Source organism: Brachyhypopomus gauderio, chromosome 20 (genome assembly GCF_052324685.1).
Source record: "Brachyhypopomus gauderio isolate BG-103 chromosome 20, BGAUD_0.2, whole genome shotgun sequence".
NCBI classification, from domain to species: Eukaryota; Metazoa; Chordata; class Actinopteri; order Gymnotiformes; family Hypopomidae; genus Brachyhypopomus; species Brachyhypopomus gauderio.
This window is the reverse complement of record NC_135230.1, coordinates 2,970,161-2,984,980: the sequence shown is the minus strand read 5'-3', so window position 1 is coordinate 2,984,980 and position 14,820 is coordinate 2,970,161. Positions and strand designations below refer to the sequence as shown.

General features: G+C 40.1%; 1 protein-coding gene across 1 annotated transcript; it reads left to right on the top strand.

The window, feature by feature from the left end:
• The first annotated feature begins 12 nt into the window (after positions 1-12).
• LOC143484227 (cytochrome P450 3A27-like) lies at positions 13-8,888 on the top strand. Its single transcript, XM_076982866.1, has 13 exons — positions 13-83; positions 297-390; positions 466-518; positions 696-795; positions 1,508-1,621; positions 1,856-1,944; positions 2,167-2,315; positions 3,423-3,550; positions 6,616-6,700; positions 6,790-6,950; positions 7,507-7,733; positions 8,181-8,343; positions 8,643-8,888. Exons 1-13 carry the CDS (start codon positions 13-15, stop codon positions 8,748-8,750), a joined length of 1,542 nt encoding a protein of 513 aa, XP_076838981.1. The 3' UTR covers positions 8,751-8,888.
• The last annotated feature ends 5,932 nt before the right edge of the window (positions 8,889-14,820 follow it).

Below are 14,820 nucleotides of genomic sequence, written 5' to 3'. Positions count from 1 at the left end.
ATAATAATAATAATGAGCTACTTCTGTTTACTCTCTGCTGAAACATGGGTCCTTCTGCTCCTTTGTGGTGCTCTTCTGGTTCTGTAAGTACTTTGATCATTCCTGGTCTTCTTTGTTCCTTGTCTTCATCGTTCCTATGAACAGTTTCTGTCTGCTAAATGAACACATGACCATCTCCAGTCTTCACACTGCAAAAAAACTACAGTTGATAGTTGTTTATCCCATGGTGGTCCAGGTATCTCTGTGTTTGTCAGTCTAATACCTCAGTAAACACTGGTTACCTCATGGTGGTCCAGGTATGGAAATTGGACCAGCCGTTTCTTCACAAAGTTAGGAGTTCCTGGTCCTAAACCTCTTCCGTTCTTGGGAAACATGCTGGAGTACAGAAAGGTGAATTTATGCATCATGTTTCCATAGTAAAAATTTGAACTTGATCGCAATTTCACATGAGGGTGTTGATTTCAGGGTTTTCATGCATTTGACACAGAATGTTTCAGACGGTATGGGAGGATCTGGGGGTGAGTATGACTTGTTCTGCACAGCCTTGGAATTGAGATTTAAACACACTAATGTGTAAAACCACCGTGGCCTTTGTGTATAGGGTTACGTCTGAGACTGGTTCTCCGTGGTTATAACCACTGTACTGAAAAGCTTCAATGTTATAACCAGATATCATACATACACTTTTGTTTCAGAATTTATGAAGGCAGAGTGCCAGTACTTTGCATCTTGGACAAAACCATCATCAAGTCTGTGCTTGTAAAAGAGTGTTATTCCCTGTTTATCAACAGAAGGGTGAGTGTCAATGTTACTCCCTGTGTAACAACAGAAGAGTGTCATATTGTCACTCCCTGTGTACCAACAAAAGAGCGTCACAATGTTACTCCATTTACCAATAGAAGAGTGTCACAATGTTACTCTGTTTACCAATAGAAGTGCGTCACAATGTTACTCTGTTTACCAATAGAAGAGCGTCACATTGTTACTCTGTTTACCAATAGAAGAGTGTCACAATGTTACTCTGTTTACCAATAGAAGAGTGTCACAATGTTACTCTGTTTACCAATAGAAGTGCGTCACAATGTTACTCTGTTTACCAATAGAAGTGCGTCACAATGTTACTCTGTTTACCAATAGAAGTGCGTCACATTGTTACTCTGTTTACCAATAGAAGAGTGTCACAATGTTACTCTGTTTACCAATAGAAGTGCGTCACATTGTTACTCTGTTTACCAATAGAAGAGTGTCACAATGCCCTGAGCAATGTTTGGTTCTATCCTTGCTATCACCATCAATAATATTTGTGTTAATTATTACAGATTTTTTTACATGCTATATTTTAATAGATTTCATTTTAATATTTGTATTATGCAACATAATATTTTTATGTGGTATGTAAGAGACTGAGTTCAAAGTACACAAAAAGCCAAAGTTCAGTCCTTGCCATTACATAACTGTGATATGTATGTTCATATGTTAATGTATCTATCTGTATCTGTCTTGGCAGGATTTTGGTCTGAATGGTCAATTATATGACTCCTTGTTCGTTATCAAGGATGACAACTGGAGAAGAATCCGGGCTGTCCTGTCTCCCTCTTTCACCAGCGGAAGACTGAAGGAGGTGTGTGAGACTGACAGACTTTAAATGACAAACCACTCAAAGAATGCAAATGTTATTAATTGTACTGACTACTGATAAGCTTTGTGCAAGTTCAGAATTCCCAACCTAAGCAGAAGAAAAATCTGACTTTTATATCTGGGATATATATTGGTCTAATGATACATTGGTAAGTGATGCTTCAGTGGAAAAACATTTGTGAGCATTTGTAAACAAGTTGCAACTTTTATTATTAAGATGTTCGGGATCATGAAGACACACTCAAACACTTTAGTAAAAAATCTGGAGAAAACAGCTAAGCAAGTGACTGGAGTGAACGTTAAACAGTGAGTATTATTACTGTCAGCTCTGGAGTGAACGTTAAACAGTGAGTATTATTACTGTCAGCTCTGGTGTGAACGTTAAATAGTGAGTATTATTACTGTCAACTCTGGAGTGAATGTTAAACAGTGAGTATTATTACTGTCAGCTCTGCCATTTTTATGGGAACTGAAAAATATCCTGAATGCCATTTGGTGGCAGATCAAACATCAGCTTGTGCTTCTCAGGCTCTTTGGGGCCTACAGTATGGATGTAATAACTAGCACAGCCTTCAGCGTTGACATCGATTCCCTCAACAACCCCGATGACCCGTTTGTTATGAACGTCAAGAAGCTGGCCAACTTCGACTTTCTGGATCCCCTCTTCCTAATCGCAGGTAAATTATTTCACATGCTTAGATTCACTCACTTAGACACTACTATTTACAGTGTTGTTACTATCACACTTGCCTCTCACATGCGTTACTATCACACTTGCCTCTCACATGCGTTACTATCACACTTGCCTCTCACATGTGTACCCTTTTTGGTTTTGGATTTGTTCCTGTTGAGTCCCTTGTCTTGTTTTACTATGTGCAGTGTAAATTGGACGGTTTACTGTGTGCAGTGTAAACTGAATGGTTTACTGTGTGTGCTGTAAAATGTGTGGTTTACTGTGTGTGGAGTGTAAACTGACTGGTTTACAGTGTGTGGTGTAAACTGGATGGTTTACTGTAAAGTGATGTAATGAGAACACCAAAGGCCAGATGCTTGCAGACATTTAATCTCCTTTTATTAAAACGGAAACACTTGACTTCTCGTGCTGGTCTCTATGCGCACTGAGATGCCAAACAAAACCAGAGGAGCAGACCCAGGGGTAAACGTGAGAGCAGACCCAGGGGTAAACATGAGAGCAGACCCAGGGGTAAACATGAGAGCAGACCCAGGGGTAAACATGAGAGCAGACCCAGGGGTAAACATGAGAGCAGGCCAAGGGGTCAGGAATCCGTGAGTCAATCCATGTAAACAAACAAACCAGACAAGGATAGAGCAAAGTTGAAAACCGGAAGTCAAAACAGAATGATAACCGGAGAACCTAGATATTAGAATGCTCAGACAATACTTCACGTCGGCAGTGGCGGACTTAGCAATTTGGGGGCTCTAGGCGAATTTAGCTAGAGTGCCCATCAACATTAATATGCGAGAAATAAATCAGCTAGTCAGGGGGCCCCTACAGTGGGCTGCAGTGGGAGGGGCCCAAGGCAGTTGCCTAGCCACACCTCTATGCAAAGACCGCCTCTGCATGTCGGCTAGGTGAGTGTCGCGGGTTTAAATGGGGAGGTGGACAGTAATAAATAAGCAGGGGACGCAGATCTGGCAAGAATGCGATAGTTAGATGGATAATTAGTAGATGGATTGTGGGTAGTAGAGTCCATGTTAGGCAGTGTGACAACTGAATGATTTACTGTGTGTGGTGTAAACTTCTTTCCTTGTTTCCGTTCTAGTGCTCTTGCCGTTCACAATTCCCCTGCTGGAGAAGTTCAACCTGTCATTTTTTCCTACTTCAGTGACAGACTTCTTTTTTGCCTTCCTCCAGAAGATCAAGACTGACCGAGTGGCCAAAGGCTATAAGGTCCAGTTATAGTTTTGATGTTAATGCAACAAATAATTTCAGTATGTTACATTTGATTAAATAACCACAGTTCCTGTAGTTATTAGTGTTACACAATAACAGTGACCTATATATGCAATACTATACTATGGAACCCATAAGGAACCCAGGAGTTTATTTACAGAATGAGCATCCAAAGAATAAACAAGAGAACAGGCCAAACAGGAAACATTACTCAGAGAAATTACTAAAAGACATTACTCAGAGGCATTACTATCAGACATTACTCAGAGAAATTACTACCAGACATTACACAGATACATTACTACCAGACATTACACAGAGACATTACTATCAGACATTACTCAGAGACATTACTATCAGACATTACTCAGAGACATTATTATCAGACATTACTCAGAGACATTATTATCAGACATTACTCAGAGACATTATTATCAGACATTACTCAGAGACATTACTATCAGACATTTCTCAGAGACATTACTATCAGACATTTCTCAGAGACATTACTACTAGACATTACTCAAATCAAATCATCAATTATTTATATAGCGCCTTACACAACCTGAGTTGACCAAAGCGCTGTAAACAATAGAAGTCAATAACCAATTTATATGATCTTAAAGATAACATCTGATCTTAAAGATAACTCAGATACATTACTATCAGACATTACTCAGAGACATTACTACCAGACATTTCTCTGAGACATTACTACCAGAATCTATTCAGAGACATTACTACCAGACATTACTCAAAGAACATGAGGCTAACTGGGTCAGATAGTAGAGACACTTCTCGGCACGTATGGAGCAATTATTGTAACACTTCCCAACAGATCAGAGTGAGTAGACAGGATTAACCAGGAACAGGTGGAAACAAGTGATCAGGAGAAGAGGAAGGTAGCAGATGGGTGTGATTGGGGAGGCTGAGAGTGTCATAGTAGAGTGACAGGTTAATAATCATAATAATAATAAACTTTATTTGTATAGCACCTTTCATACATACATGCAACTCAAAGTGCTTTACAGAATAAATTTTAAAAAGAAATATTAAAAGGAGGCAAAGGTAAATAAGACAAAGGAAAATATTAAGAAATTAAAGATAAAAAAGGAAACAACACAATAAAATAATGTAATAAAGTGAATAAAGTAAATAAGATGGAACAGATTTAGGGTTGCTTAACAAACTAAAAGCTAAAAGCAGATCTAAAAAGGAAGGTTTTGAGACTCTTCTTAAAGCAGGGATGAAATGACTGAGCTCTTCAGGAAGATAGTTCCAGAGCTTTGGGCCATAGTGGCTAAAAGCACCCTCGCCAATCTTTAATCGGCTTTTAGGAATCACCAGTAGATTACTGTTTGAAGACCTGAGAGACCTGACTGGAACATATCTAACCATCATTTCACTGAGGTAAAGAGGGGCAAGACTATGAAGACATTTAAAAACCATGACTAGAACCTTAAAATCTATTCTAAAGCTGACAGGTAACCAGTGCAGTGAGTGGAGTGCAGGTGTAATATGATCTCTCTTTCTCCTGCGGGTCAGAACCCTTGCAGCAGCGTTCTGAACTCGCTGTAGGTGAGAAATAGAGCTCTTTGGAAGAGCAGATAGAACAGCGTTACAATAATCTAGACTTGATGTGATAAATGCATGGAATGCATAAATGCAAGTTTTTCACTGTCAGCAAGAGAGAACATATCTCGGACCTTAGCGATGTTTTGGAGGTGAAAATAAGCTGTCTTGCATGTAGTCATGATGTGTGATTTGAAGCTGAGCTCATTATCAAAGGTGACACCCAGGTTCTTAACACATTGTCTGACATTCAGATTCATTTGATTTAAATAAGTCTGGACATCATTCCTTTGTGAATCACTGCCAAGAACAAGAACCTTTGTCTTCTCTTTATTTAATTGCAGAAAATTGTCAGACATCCATGTTTGTATATCATCTATGCAGTCAAACAGACAGATTGATTTTAGGGCTTTAGGTTCTAGAGAAATAGAAAGTTTAGTGTCATCTGCATATTGATGATAACTAATACCATGTTTATTAATGATATGTGGTAACGGAAGCATATATAGGTTGAATAGTAATGGCCCAAGAATTGATCCTTGGGGGACGCCACAAGTTATTTTTTGAAGTGTGGAGGAAGAGGTACCTAATGCTACATAGTAATCATGCCCAGTTAGGTATGATCTAAACCAGTCTAAGACTAAGCCACTAAGGCCTACCCAGCTCTGTAGTCGATCAAGAAGTATTTCATGATCAACGGTGTCAAAAGCAGCACTTAAATCTAGCAGAAAAAGGCCAGAGTTTGCCTGCATCCTTATTCAATCTCAAGTCATTTACTACCTTAACTAGGGCTGTTTCAGTGCTGTGGAGAGCTCTAAAACCAGACTGAAAAGTGTGATTTATTTGATTTACTTTGACATAATCATTCAACTGGATTGACAACTTTTTCAATGATTTTGCTAAGAAAGGAAAGGTTAGATATAGGTCGATAATTGTTGAGAATTGTGGGATCAAGATTTCTGTTCTTTAATAGTGGTTTAACCACTGCAGTTTTAAAAATGTTATGGAATTCTCCCAACTGCAGAGACAGATTAACAATTGTTAGAACTTCATTAACTAATGAGCTCAGAACCTGTAACGCGGGGTGTACAGACCGGTACACACCACGTAAGAAAATGAAGGGAGTATTGAACCCAAATGCCTCCCGTGTCACAATTCTACCAGAGATGGATGGAGTGTTTCTCCAGGGCATCTTAATTTTACCAGAGATTATTTTAGTTACCTTTGGTGTCACAGCATCAATACAGTTCCTAACTCTGTGTGTGAATGTTTCAACTAACTCATTCCCATTTTCTGAGAGAGGAGGCAGGGACTGTATCACTGTATCACTATCAGGTTGTAGTGACATAGGAACTACTGAGAGTGTCCACCAGTGCCCAACCTGTCTGCATAGCTTCTTTCAAACACAGTGCTGTGAATCCTCTAATGTAGCAGCTCCCAGGGTTCTGTGTGGTCATGTCAACCTTAACGTTCTTCTCCACTTCCTGCAGAAGAGGGTCGACATCCTGCAGCTAATGGTGGACTCTGAGACTGCAGAGGAAGTAGAACACCAACCAGGACCAGAGAGATGGAAAGGTGCGACTTTAGAATCAATTGTGTTATTCCTAAATAACTGACATGCACAAGAAAGTATTACCTAGTATAGATGTGTGTGTTTCATCTAGGCCTGAATGATCATGAGATCCTGTCCCAGTCGATGTCCTTCATCTTTGCCGGCTACGAGACCACTAGCTCTACACTGTCCTTCTTCTTCTACACCATGGCAACCAACCCAGAAACCATGAAAAAACTCCAGGAGGAGATTGACCAAACCTTCCCAGACCAGGTGACGCAGGTTCTGTGCATTTGCACACTCGCTCTTGTGCACTCACAGATACAAAACAACACTGTGTTCCTTGTACTGACAGGATCGGCCAGACACTAATATAATACAGATAATACTCAGATAATTCTGAGTTTTCAACGACAGACAAATTATCCAAAAACATAGTCAGACAATAGACAAAGGTCAACCAAAACAGTATGATGACCAAACCAGAACAGTATAATTTCCAAACCAGAACAGTATGATGACCAAACCAGAAAGCTGTTGTTTGGGGGCACACTGTTGTTGTTTAATGGCTGTTGTTGCTAGATGTCTTAATCCAAAGGAGTCCTGGGTCCTCTCTATTGGCATGGAGTAGACAGCTCAACATTAGCAAACCAATTTTTTTTAATCAGAGGAATAAAAAATATCCTTTCTGCAGTATGTGCATGTGCGGGTATAGGAATGTAGCTGCTATATAATTGCTGCTGTAAAATAAATGAAATTCTTCTGATTGTGTCTGTATCATGGGCAACTTTACTATCATTTGTTATTTGTGTTTTGTTTCCACCTGAAGACTCCAGTTCAGTATGATGCAGTGATGAACATGGACTATCTGGATGCTGCATTGAATGAGTGTCTCAGGTTGTATCCTGTCGCTGCTCGGCTAGACAGAGTCTGCAAGGAAACCGTGGAGATCAACGGCCTCACCATACCCAAGGGTGCAGTCGTCATGATACCAACCTTCCCTCTGCACAGAGACCCTGAATACTGGACTGACCCAGATACATTCAACCCAGAGAGGTGAAAGTATAGGAGAGTGTGTGTGTGTGGGTGTGTGTGTGTGTGTGTGTGTGTGAGACTCACTTTTTGTGCAGAGGTTATATTTGCTGTCTTTCTGCTAATAATTAATCTCCAGACAGGATTTTAAATAACAGCTGTAGCAGGTTGTAGCTGTTTGAATAATAATAATAATAATAATATCTTATGCTGATCTTCTGAGACTTAATAATGTCCCCAGTACTTGTCCTATCATCTCTGATCAGATCTGTTCCCAGTAACGGTTCCTGTCCTTATGTCTCTGATCAGATCCGTCCCCAGTAACTGTTCCTGTCCTACGTCTCTGATCAGATTTGTCCCCAGTAACTGTTCCTATACTTATGTCTCTGATCAGATACGCCCCCAGTAACTGTTCCTGTCCTTTTGTCTCTGATCTGATCAGTCCCCAGTAACTGTTCCTTTCATATGCAGGTTCACTAAGGAGAACAAGGAGCTCATAGACCCCTACGTGTTCATGCCCTTTGGGGTAGGACCCAGGAATTGCATTGGGATGAGGTTCGCTATATTGTCCATGAAGCTGGCCATCGTAGAGATACTACAAAGTTTCGATGCCAATGTCTGTACAGAGACAAAGGTCAGTCTTAACAATAATTTCACTAAAACCTTTTTCACTAGAACATTTTTACATTACTCATTTCAGTCTGTGGATTGTGGCTCCCAAGTGGTTCCATTAATTGGCCAAAAGTTTCTCTTTTTTCTGTTTTGCAAAGTAGAACTCTTTTAAATATACAGATATTTCAACAAACGGAAATTCAGATGTTTTATTATGTAAATTATTTGCAAAAATAAAACATATAAAACATTTAGGTCAAGCTTTTTGATTGGTCTGGTGTGAGAGGAAACTTACTGGTTCATTCTTGTTTTTCCCTTTAGGTTCCACTGGAGTTGGGCATGGGAGCTTTCCTAACTCCTAAACAACCCATAAAACTCAGATTCAGCCCACGCACACAATCCCATTCTGACAGTGTTTGCAGACAGTAAATTAAGTGTAAGGATAACTGTCTGAAATCATGACATGTTAAATCGTTATGCACATGGTGTATCATGACCATGTGTGTGGATAACCCTTGTTAAATCATGATTTGTGGATGGTGCTGGTTAAATCGTGATGCGTGTTAAATCATAACGTATATTAAATCATGACACGCATTAAATCATGATGTGTCAATAACCTGTAAAGTGTTATTTGTTTAGTAAAATGTGATTCAAATATTGGTTCACTGTTTAGTTGAAACAAAGACTCAGAAGGGGATACGGTCTTTGGGTGGCCATGATAATGAGATAGTGATTTGGGATTTTGATTCTTTTAATGGGCATGTTAGCTGTCATGTCATTCAGGCTTTGTTAAATTTGTTCCCCATCATTTGTAATCACACATAACCACAGTCAGCACACACTCAGCACAGTCAGGGAGAGAGGACACCACCCAGGACAGGGAAGGATTGAAGATATGGAGTCCCACAAGGGTCATATTTTCTGTACACTTTTTTTTAAACTGTATTTTAAACTGCAGACACAAACGTTGAGAAGAGCGAGATTTATTAATATTTTTATAAACAGGTTTGGGTCAGATCGTTGAGGGAGTCCGAACATGAAACATATCCTACACATAGAGACATGAACACAAAGACCAACCAGAAAATGAAACTAGACACAGAACAATATACCAATCGCAAAACAGGCTGTATGCAAAACAAAGACCAGCACAGACTAGACACAACAAGGGGTTTAAATACACCACACTAAACACATGGATATGATAACGAGGGGGCAGGTTACAAAACACGAGGAGGGATTAGAACATGCACAAGGCTACATAAACAAAACATACATGATTGACAGGTAGGGGTGGAGCAAACCGTAGGCTGAATTCTAAAACGCCATAGTGCCATAAATCCCATAAATAACTGGACGAGATAGAATTTCCTTCAGCTAAATAATGACAGAGGAACAGAGAAGAGCATCTCAAAATGATTGGAATAAATATACAGATAAAGTCAAAGTAATTTTTTTTTATATAGCGATTTTTACAACACATCACAAAGCAGCTTTACAATCAATCAATCAATCAATCAATCAAAGTTTATTTGTATAGCGCTTTTAACAACTCAAGTTGTCGCAAAGCAGCTTTACAGGGTTTACAAGGTTAACAATACTATGGGTCCAGAACCCTAATGAGCAAGCCAAAGGCGACAGTGGCGAGGAAAAACTCCCTATGGTGGTGGGGAATAGGAAGAAACCTCGGGAGAACCAACACTCAAAAGGGAACCCATCCTCCATTGGGCGGCCCGTTAACACACAAATACACAAGTCACACATAATTCACACAATCAGACTAGGTAAAAGGTAGAATTGAAAGTTCTGGGTTTTGATATTGTCACTGTAAATGTCTGTTGATGAATGCCAGGCTTTCATTCCGTGTCGGAGCAGTGATGCTGGTATTGTAGGCTCCGACTGCAGTGTTACTCCCCAGGTGAACCCCGGCATCAGCACATCCACCGGCAGCCAGACCATCCCCCAGGTGCCTGCAGGTGCCTGTATCCAATCGTCTTGGGTAGAGCCATGCAAGAAGATAGATAATACAGACTGAGTGGACATGAATTTAAACCACCGTTGATTTAAATGTATGTAGCTCACGTGCCAGTGATCAGCATGTGGCTCCGGCAGACTAATCTATAGCAGCATAACTAAAGGGAGAGGTTCAGAGGTGACCACAGGCATGAGGGCTCACTGAGACATTGCTTTCCAGTCAAGTCATAGTCACAAATAGAGTGATGCCAAGACACAGCTGGATGACAGCATCAACATCTCAGATCACCAGAAATCTCAACGTCTGGGGGCCCCCAAGCCCCTACACCTTACAAGGGGAATTTTAGCTGAAGGCTTGACTAAACAGGTGAGTCTTAAGTCTAGATTTAAAGATTGGAACTGTGTCAGAGTCTCGGATTGGAGCTGGAAGGCTATTCCATAATTGAGGGGCTTTAAAAGAGAAAGCTCTGCCTCCGGCTGTAGTTTTACTAATTTTTGGAACTACGAGAAATCCAGCATTTTGGGAGCGCAAAGGGCGAGATGGGTTGTAGTAGTCAATGAGTTCACTCAGATATTGTGAGGCAAGACCATTTAACGCCTTATAGGTTAACAGGAGAACTTTAAATTCAATGCGATATTTAATCGGCAGCCAGTGTAGTGCGGCGAGAGTGGGACTAATATGATAGAATTTCCTAGCCTTGGTTAGGACTCTAGCTGCGGCATTTTGTACAAGTTGTAGCTTCTTTATGGACTGTTTAGAGCATCCAATTAGAAGACTATTACAGTAGTCCAATCTCGACGAGACAAAAGCATGAACTAGCTTCTCTGCATCAGCTAATGAAAGTAAGTGTCTCAGCTTGGCAATATTACGTAAATGGAAAAAGGCAGCCTTAGTGACATTGCATACATGTGTGTCAAATGAAAGATCAGAATCAATAGTGACACCTAAACTTTTTGCAGTAGATTTTGGTGTTACTGAAAAACCATCTAGGGTAAGGGGAATATCAGCCCAATTGCTTCTAACAGCTTTAGGCCCAAGAATCAGTACCTCAGTCTTGTTAGAATTTAGTTTAAGAAAATTAGACGCCATCCAGTTTGTAATATCCTGGACGCAGTTCTCAATCTTGAGAGTTGTGGTGGTATCATCTGGATTAGAAGATATATACAACTGAGTATCATCTGCGTAGCAATGGAAGCTAATACCATGCCTACGAATGATAGTGCCCAGTGGTAGCATATATAATGAGAATAATATGGGGCTCAGTACAGATCCTTGTGGGACACCATACTTTACTTTAGAATGCTCAGAGCATTCGTTATTTACTAGCACAAATTGGTAACGATCTGTCAGGTAGGACCTGAACCAGGAGAGTGCTTGACCTCTTATGCCAATGAGTGTCTCCAGTCTATTAAGTAGAATATTATGATCAATGGTGTCAAAAGCAGCACTGAGATCTAGCAGTATGAGAAACGAAATGTGTCCTTTATCAGAGGATATTAAGAGATCATTCAGTACTTTAGTTAGTGCTGTTTCAGTGCTGTGATGAGCTCTAAATCCAGACTGAAATAACTCTAAGACATGTTCTGTCTGTAAGAAGGAAGAGAGTTGTGAAGAAACTACTTTCTCTAAAATTTTGGATATGAATGACAGATTAGAAATTGGCCTATAGTTGGACAGTTCTTGGGGGTTAAGACCAGGTTTTTTAATTAGCGGCTTGATGACTGCAAGTTTAAATGAACTGGGAACGTAGCCCAGGCTCAGAGAATAATTTATTATAGTAAGCAACGGTTCTACATTGCTGTGCAGTAATTCTTTAAGTAGATGGGTTGGTACAGCATCTAGTATGCATGTGGAGGGTTTAGCAGATTTCACCAGTGAAATAAGCTCCTCACGACCAATTGGGGAGAAGGACTCTAACAGGGCATCAGAGCTGACCAGACAGCTGTCAAGGTGCATTGGCATGTTGACAGGCTCTGAGATAGCACTACTAATGTTTTCCCTAATTTTATCAATCTTATCATTAAAGAATTTCATAAAATTGTTACTGCTACACTCTAGTGGAATAAGAGAATTGTTTTGTTCATGACTCCTCGTAAGGCTGGAAACAGTTTTAAAAAGGAGTCCTGAATCCAATCAAATGGATCAAGATGTCTAATGAACAAGCCAGAGGCGACAGTGGCAACTCCCTAAAAAAAACTCCCTAAGATTGCAAGCATTATCTCTCTATGTTTCTTCCCTAATCTGTAAATGGCGGCGCTCTCTTGATGCTGTGGCCACTCTGGGATCCAGGGTTGCCAACTTTTGAAGATCGCTTGGAGTGAGATTTGAACCTGGAGGAGGTGGCGAGTGTAAATTGTTGACCCCATAGCAAACCACGAGAAGGATTGTTGTAGTGGCGGAAGCTTACATCAATAGGAAAGGGTGGTACGTTTTAAATTATTTAAAGTTGATAAAGCTTAAAATTGATACAATTTAGGCTTAGGTTGCTAATGTGAGACTAAGACTAATGTAACTGTCCTATATTCCAAAGTTTGTTAGTGAATGTAAATACATTTTATAACCGATTATGTTAACGTCCATTCACAGACCTGGGCCCGTATTTTCAAACTTCTTAGAGTGGAATTTTGGACTTAAGTGCTGAAAAATTCTTAAGACTTGCTCCTACTCACAGAGTTAAGTGCCTGTTATCAAAACTCAAGTATAAGAATCACTCTTACTCTCCCGAAAAGTTAAGACTGCTCCAGAGGACTCATAAGTCGTTAAGAGTTGCCACCAGGGGACTGAGATGGCACTGAGAAGACAGAGACGCGTGCGAACCTTCATTTTAGGTACACATTTCAATTTTATAGATATATAAATATGCACATAAATATGCACAATGCACAAATATGCACAGTAATTAGGCATTAAGATAAGCATGGGTTTAATTTTTTTTCTTCCTTTCATTTTTTTCGTGCAAGAGTGTAATTAATATTCATGCTGCGTTTTTAATACTTTAATTTTAAGCTTTGACTTCTGCCTTGTCAGTTATTGTATGTCATTTGGGAGTGAGTCCTCTGCCAGACTTTCTTCAGACGCTTTGGAAGCGGTGTCAGCGAGGGAGGGGCAGATGGAGAGTCTGCGCTCAAGCCAGCAGGGTCGGGAGCACGAGATTTATTACTGACGGATGCAATTATTTTATTAGCATCACAGTGTTTGTGTGCAAATCTAAATAAATGATAAAAACCTTGTCTTTGAGATATGTTTTAAAATTTCATTAATGCAGGATCCTGAGCCCCCCCCCCTCCACTCCACAGATCACCACAGTGTCTCCCCCCATGATACAAGTACCCGCTAAGAAACTTGCCCGGTGGTCCTCCGCCTGAATGTGATTCGGTTAGAATGTATGCAGTATCCAAAATAAATCTGAGAAAATATATGAATAACAAAAGAAAGAAGGGGAAAATTATACATATCAGTGCGTGTCACATACTTAAAGGTAGATATGAAATATTTTTTTATGGATTATTTATTAACTATGTAAATACGCTGTGTTATTTCACAAAAATTATGACTGCAACATTATTAAGTTAAATATGAAGGTATTTCAACATTTTCTGAATTTTATCTTGACATTTCTCAGGAAATATTATTGAACATGAAATCCGATCCAGTGATTGGTTCTTGCAGGGGGTTTTGAAACGACGTCGTCCAGGATCAGCTTTGCGGCACAGCCAGGTGTCGTAAATCAGCTCTGAGACTGACACTTAAGAATTACTCCTACACTTCGCTTAAAGTGAGACTGAGAGGCTTGATAACTAACTTTCAGTCTCAGCTTTTAACTAAGACATAAGTCAATTCTTAGCAGCATTCTTAGGAGTAATTCTAAGAAGTTTGATAAAATGGGGGGAGAAAGATGGCGGCGTAGAGGCAGCACCGTGTAAGAGCATGCTCCAGTAATCTTCATAAACTCATATGCGATTATTTTTTCCCGCATGGTTAAGAATACATAACTCGTAAGTTAACGTACTTTAATATGACTTTGCCTTATTATTTCACCAAGAACAACAAGAATATGCCTAAAACTAAGAAAAGTTTGAGAAAGGCCACGCTTGACGAGGCCGAAGAAGTGCTAACGCTACCGCTGAGATGAGTGGGGAGCAGGTGAATATTACTACTGCATCCAAAAAGAACGAAGGACTGAATATGGTAGTAACTTCTGAGGAGAACGAGGAGTTGAGTACTAATACTTTACTCGAAGTTAACAATGAGAGACTGTGTGCTGAACATATGCCTGACACTTCTGCAACCGCGTGTAACACCACTCAACCGGGAATAGTGCGAGCACTACAAGTCTTGACGGATAATCTTACTAAGCAGACCCTCCAGAAAGTTGCGATGTTGCGATTTGCAACTTCAACGCAACTTCAAGCAAACACCGCGAATTCAGGGCGGTGTTGCAACTTCAGCCAATCACCGCAACTTTCCCGCAAATTTGACCAATCACTGATGTCGTCTTGATGTGACGTCGACAAACTCCCG

What these genes read in the sequence shown, in the direction of transcription:
- LOC143484227 (XM_076982866.1), top strand. Translation starts at nt 13, where the DNA reads ATGAGCTACTTCTGTTTACTCTCTGCTGAAACATGGGTCCTTCTGCTC. An exon ending in ACATGCTGGAGTACAGAAAG is followed by an intron (nt 391 to 465) that starts GTGAATTTATGC and finishes TGTTGATTTCAG; the next exon opens with GGTTTTCATGCATTTGACAC. An exon ending in ACCAAACCTTCCCAGACCAG is followed by an intron (nt 6,951 to 7,506) that starts GTGACGCAGGTT and finishes TTCCACCTGAAG; the next exon opens with ACTCCAGTTCAGTATGATGC.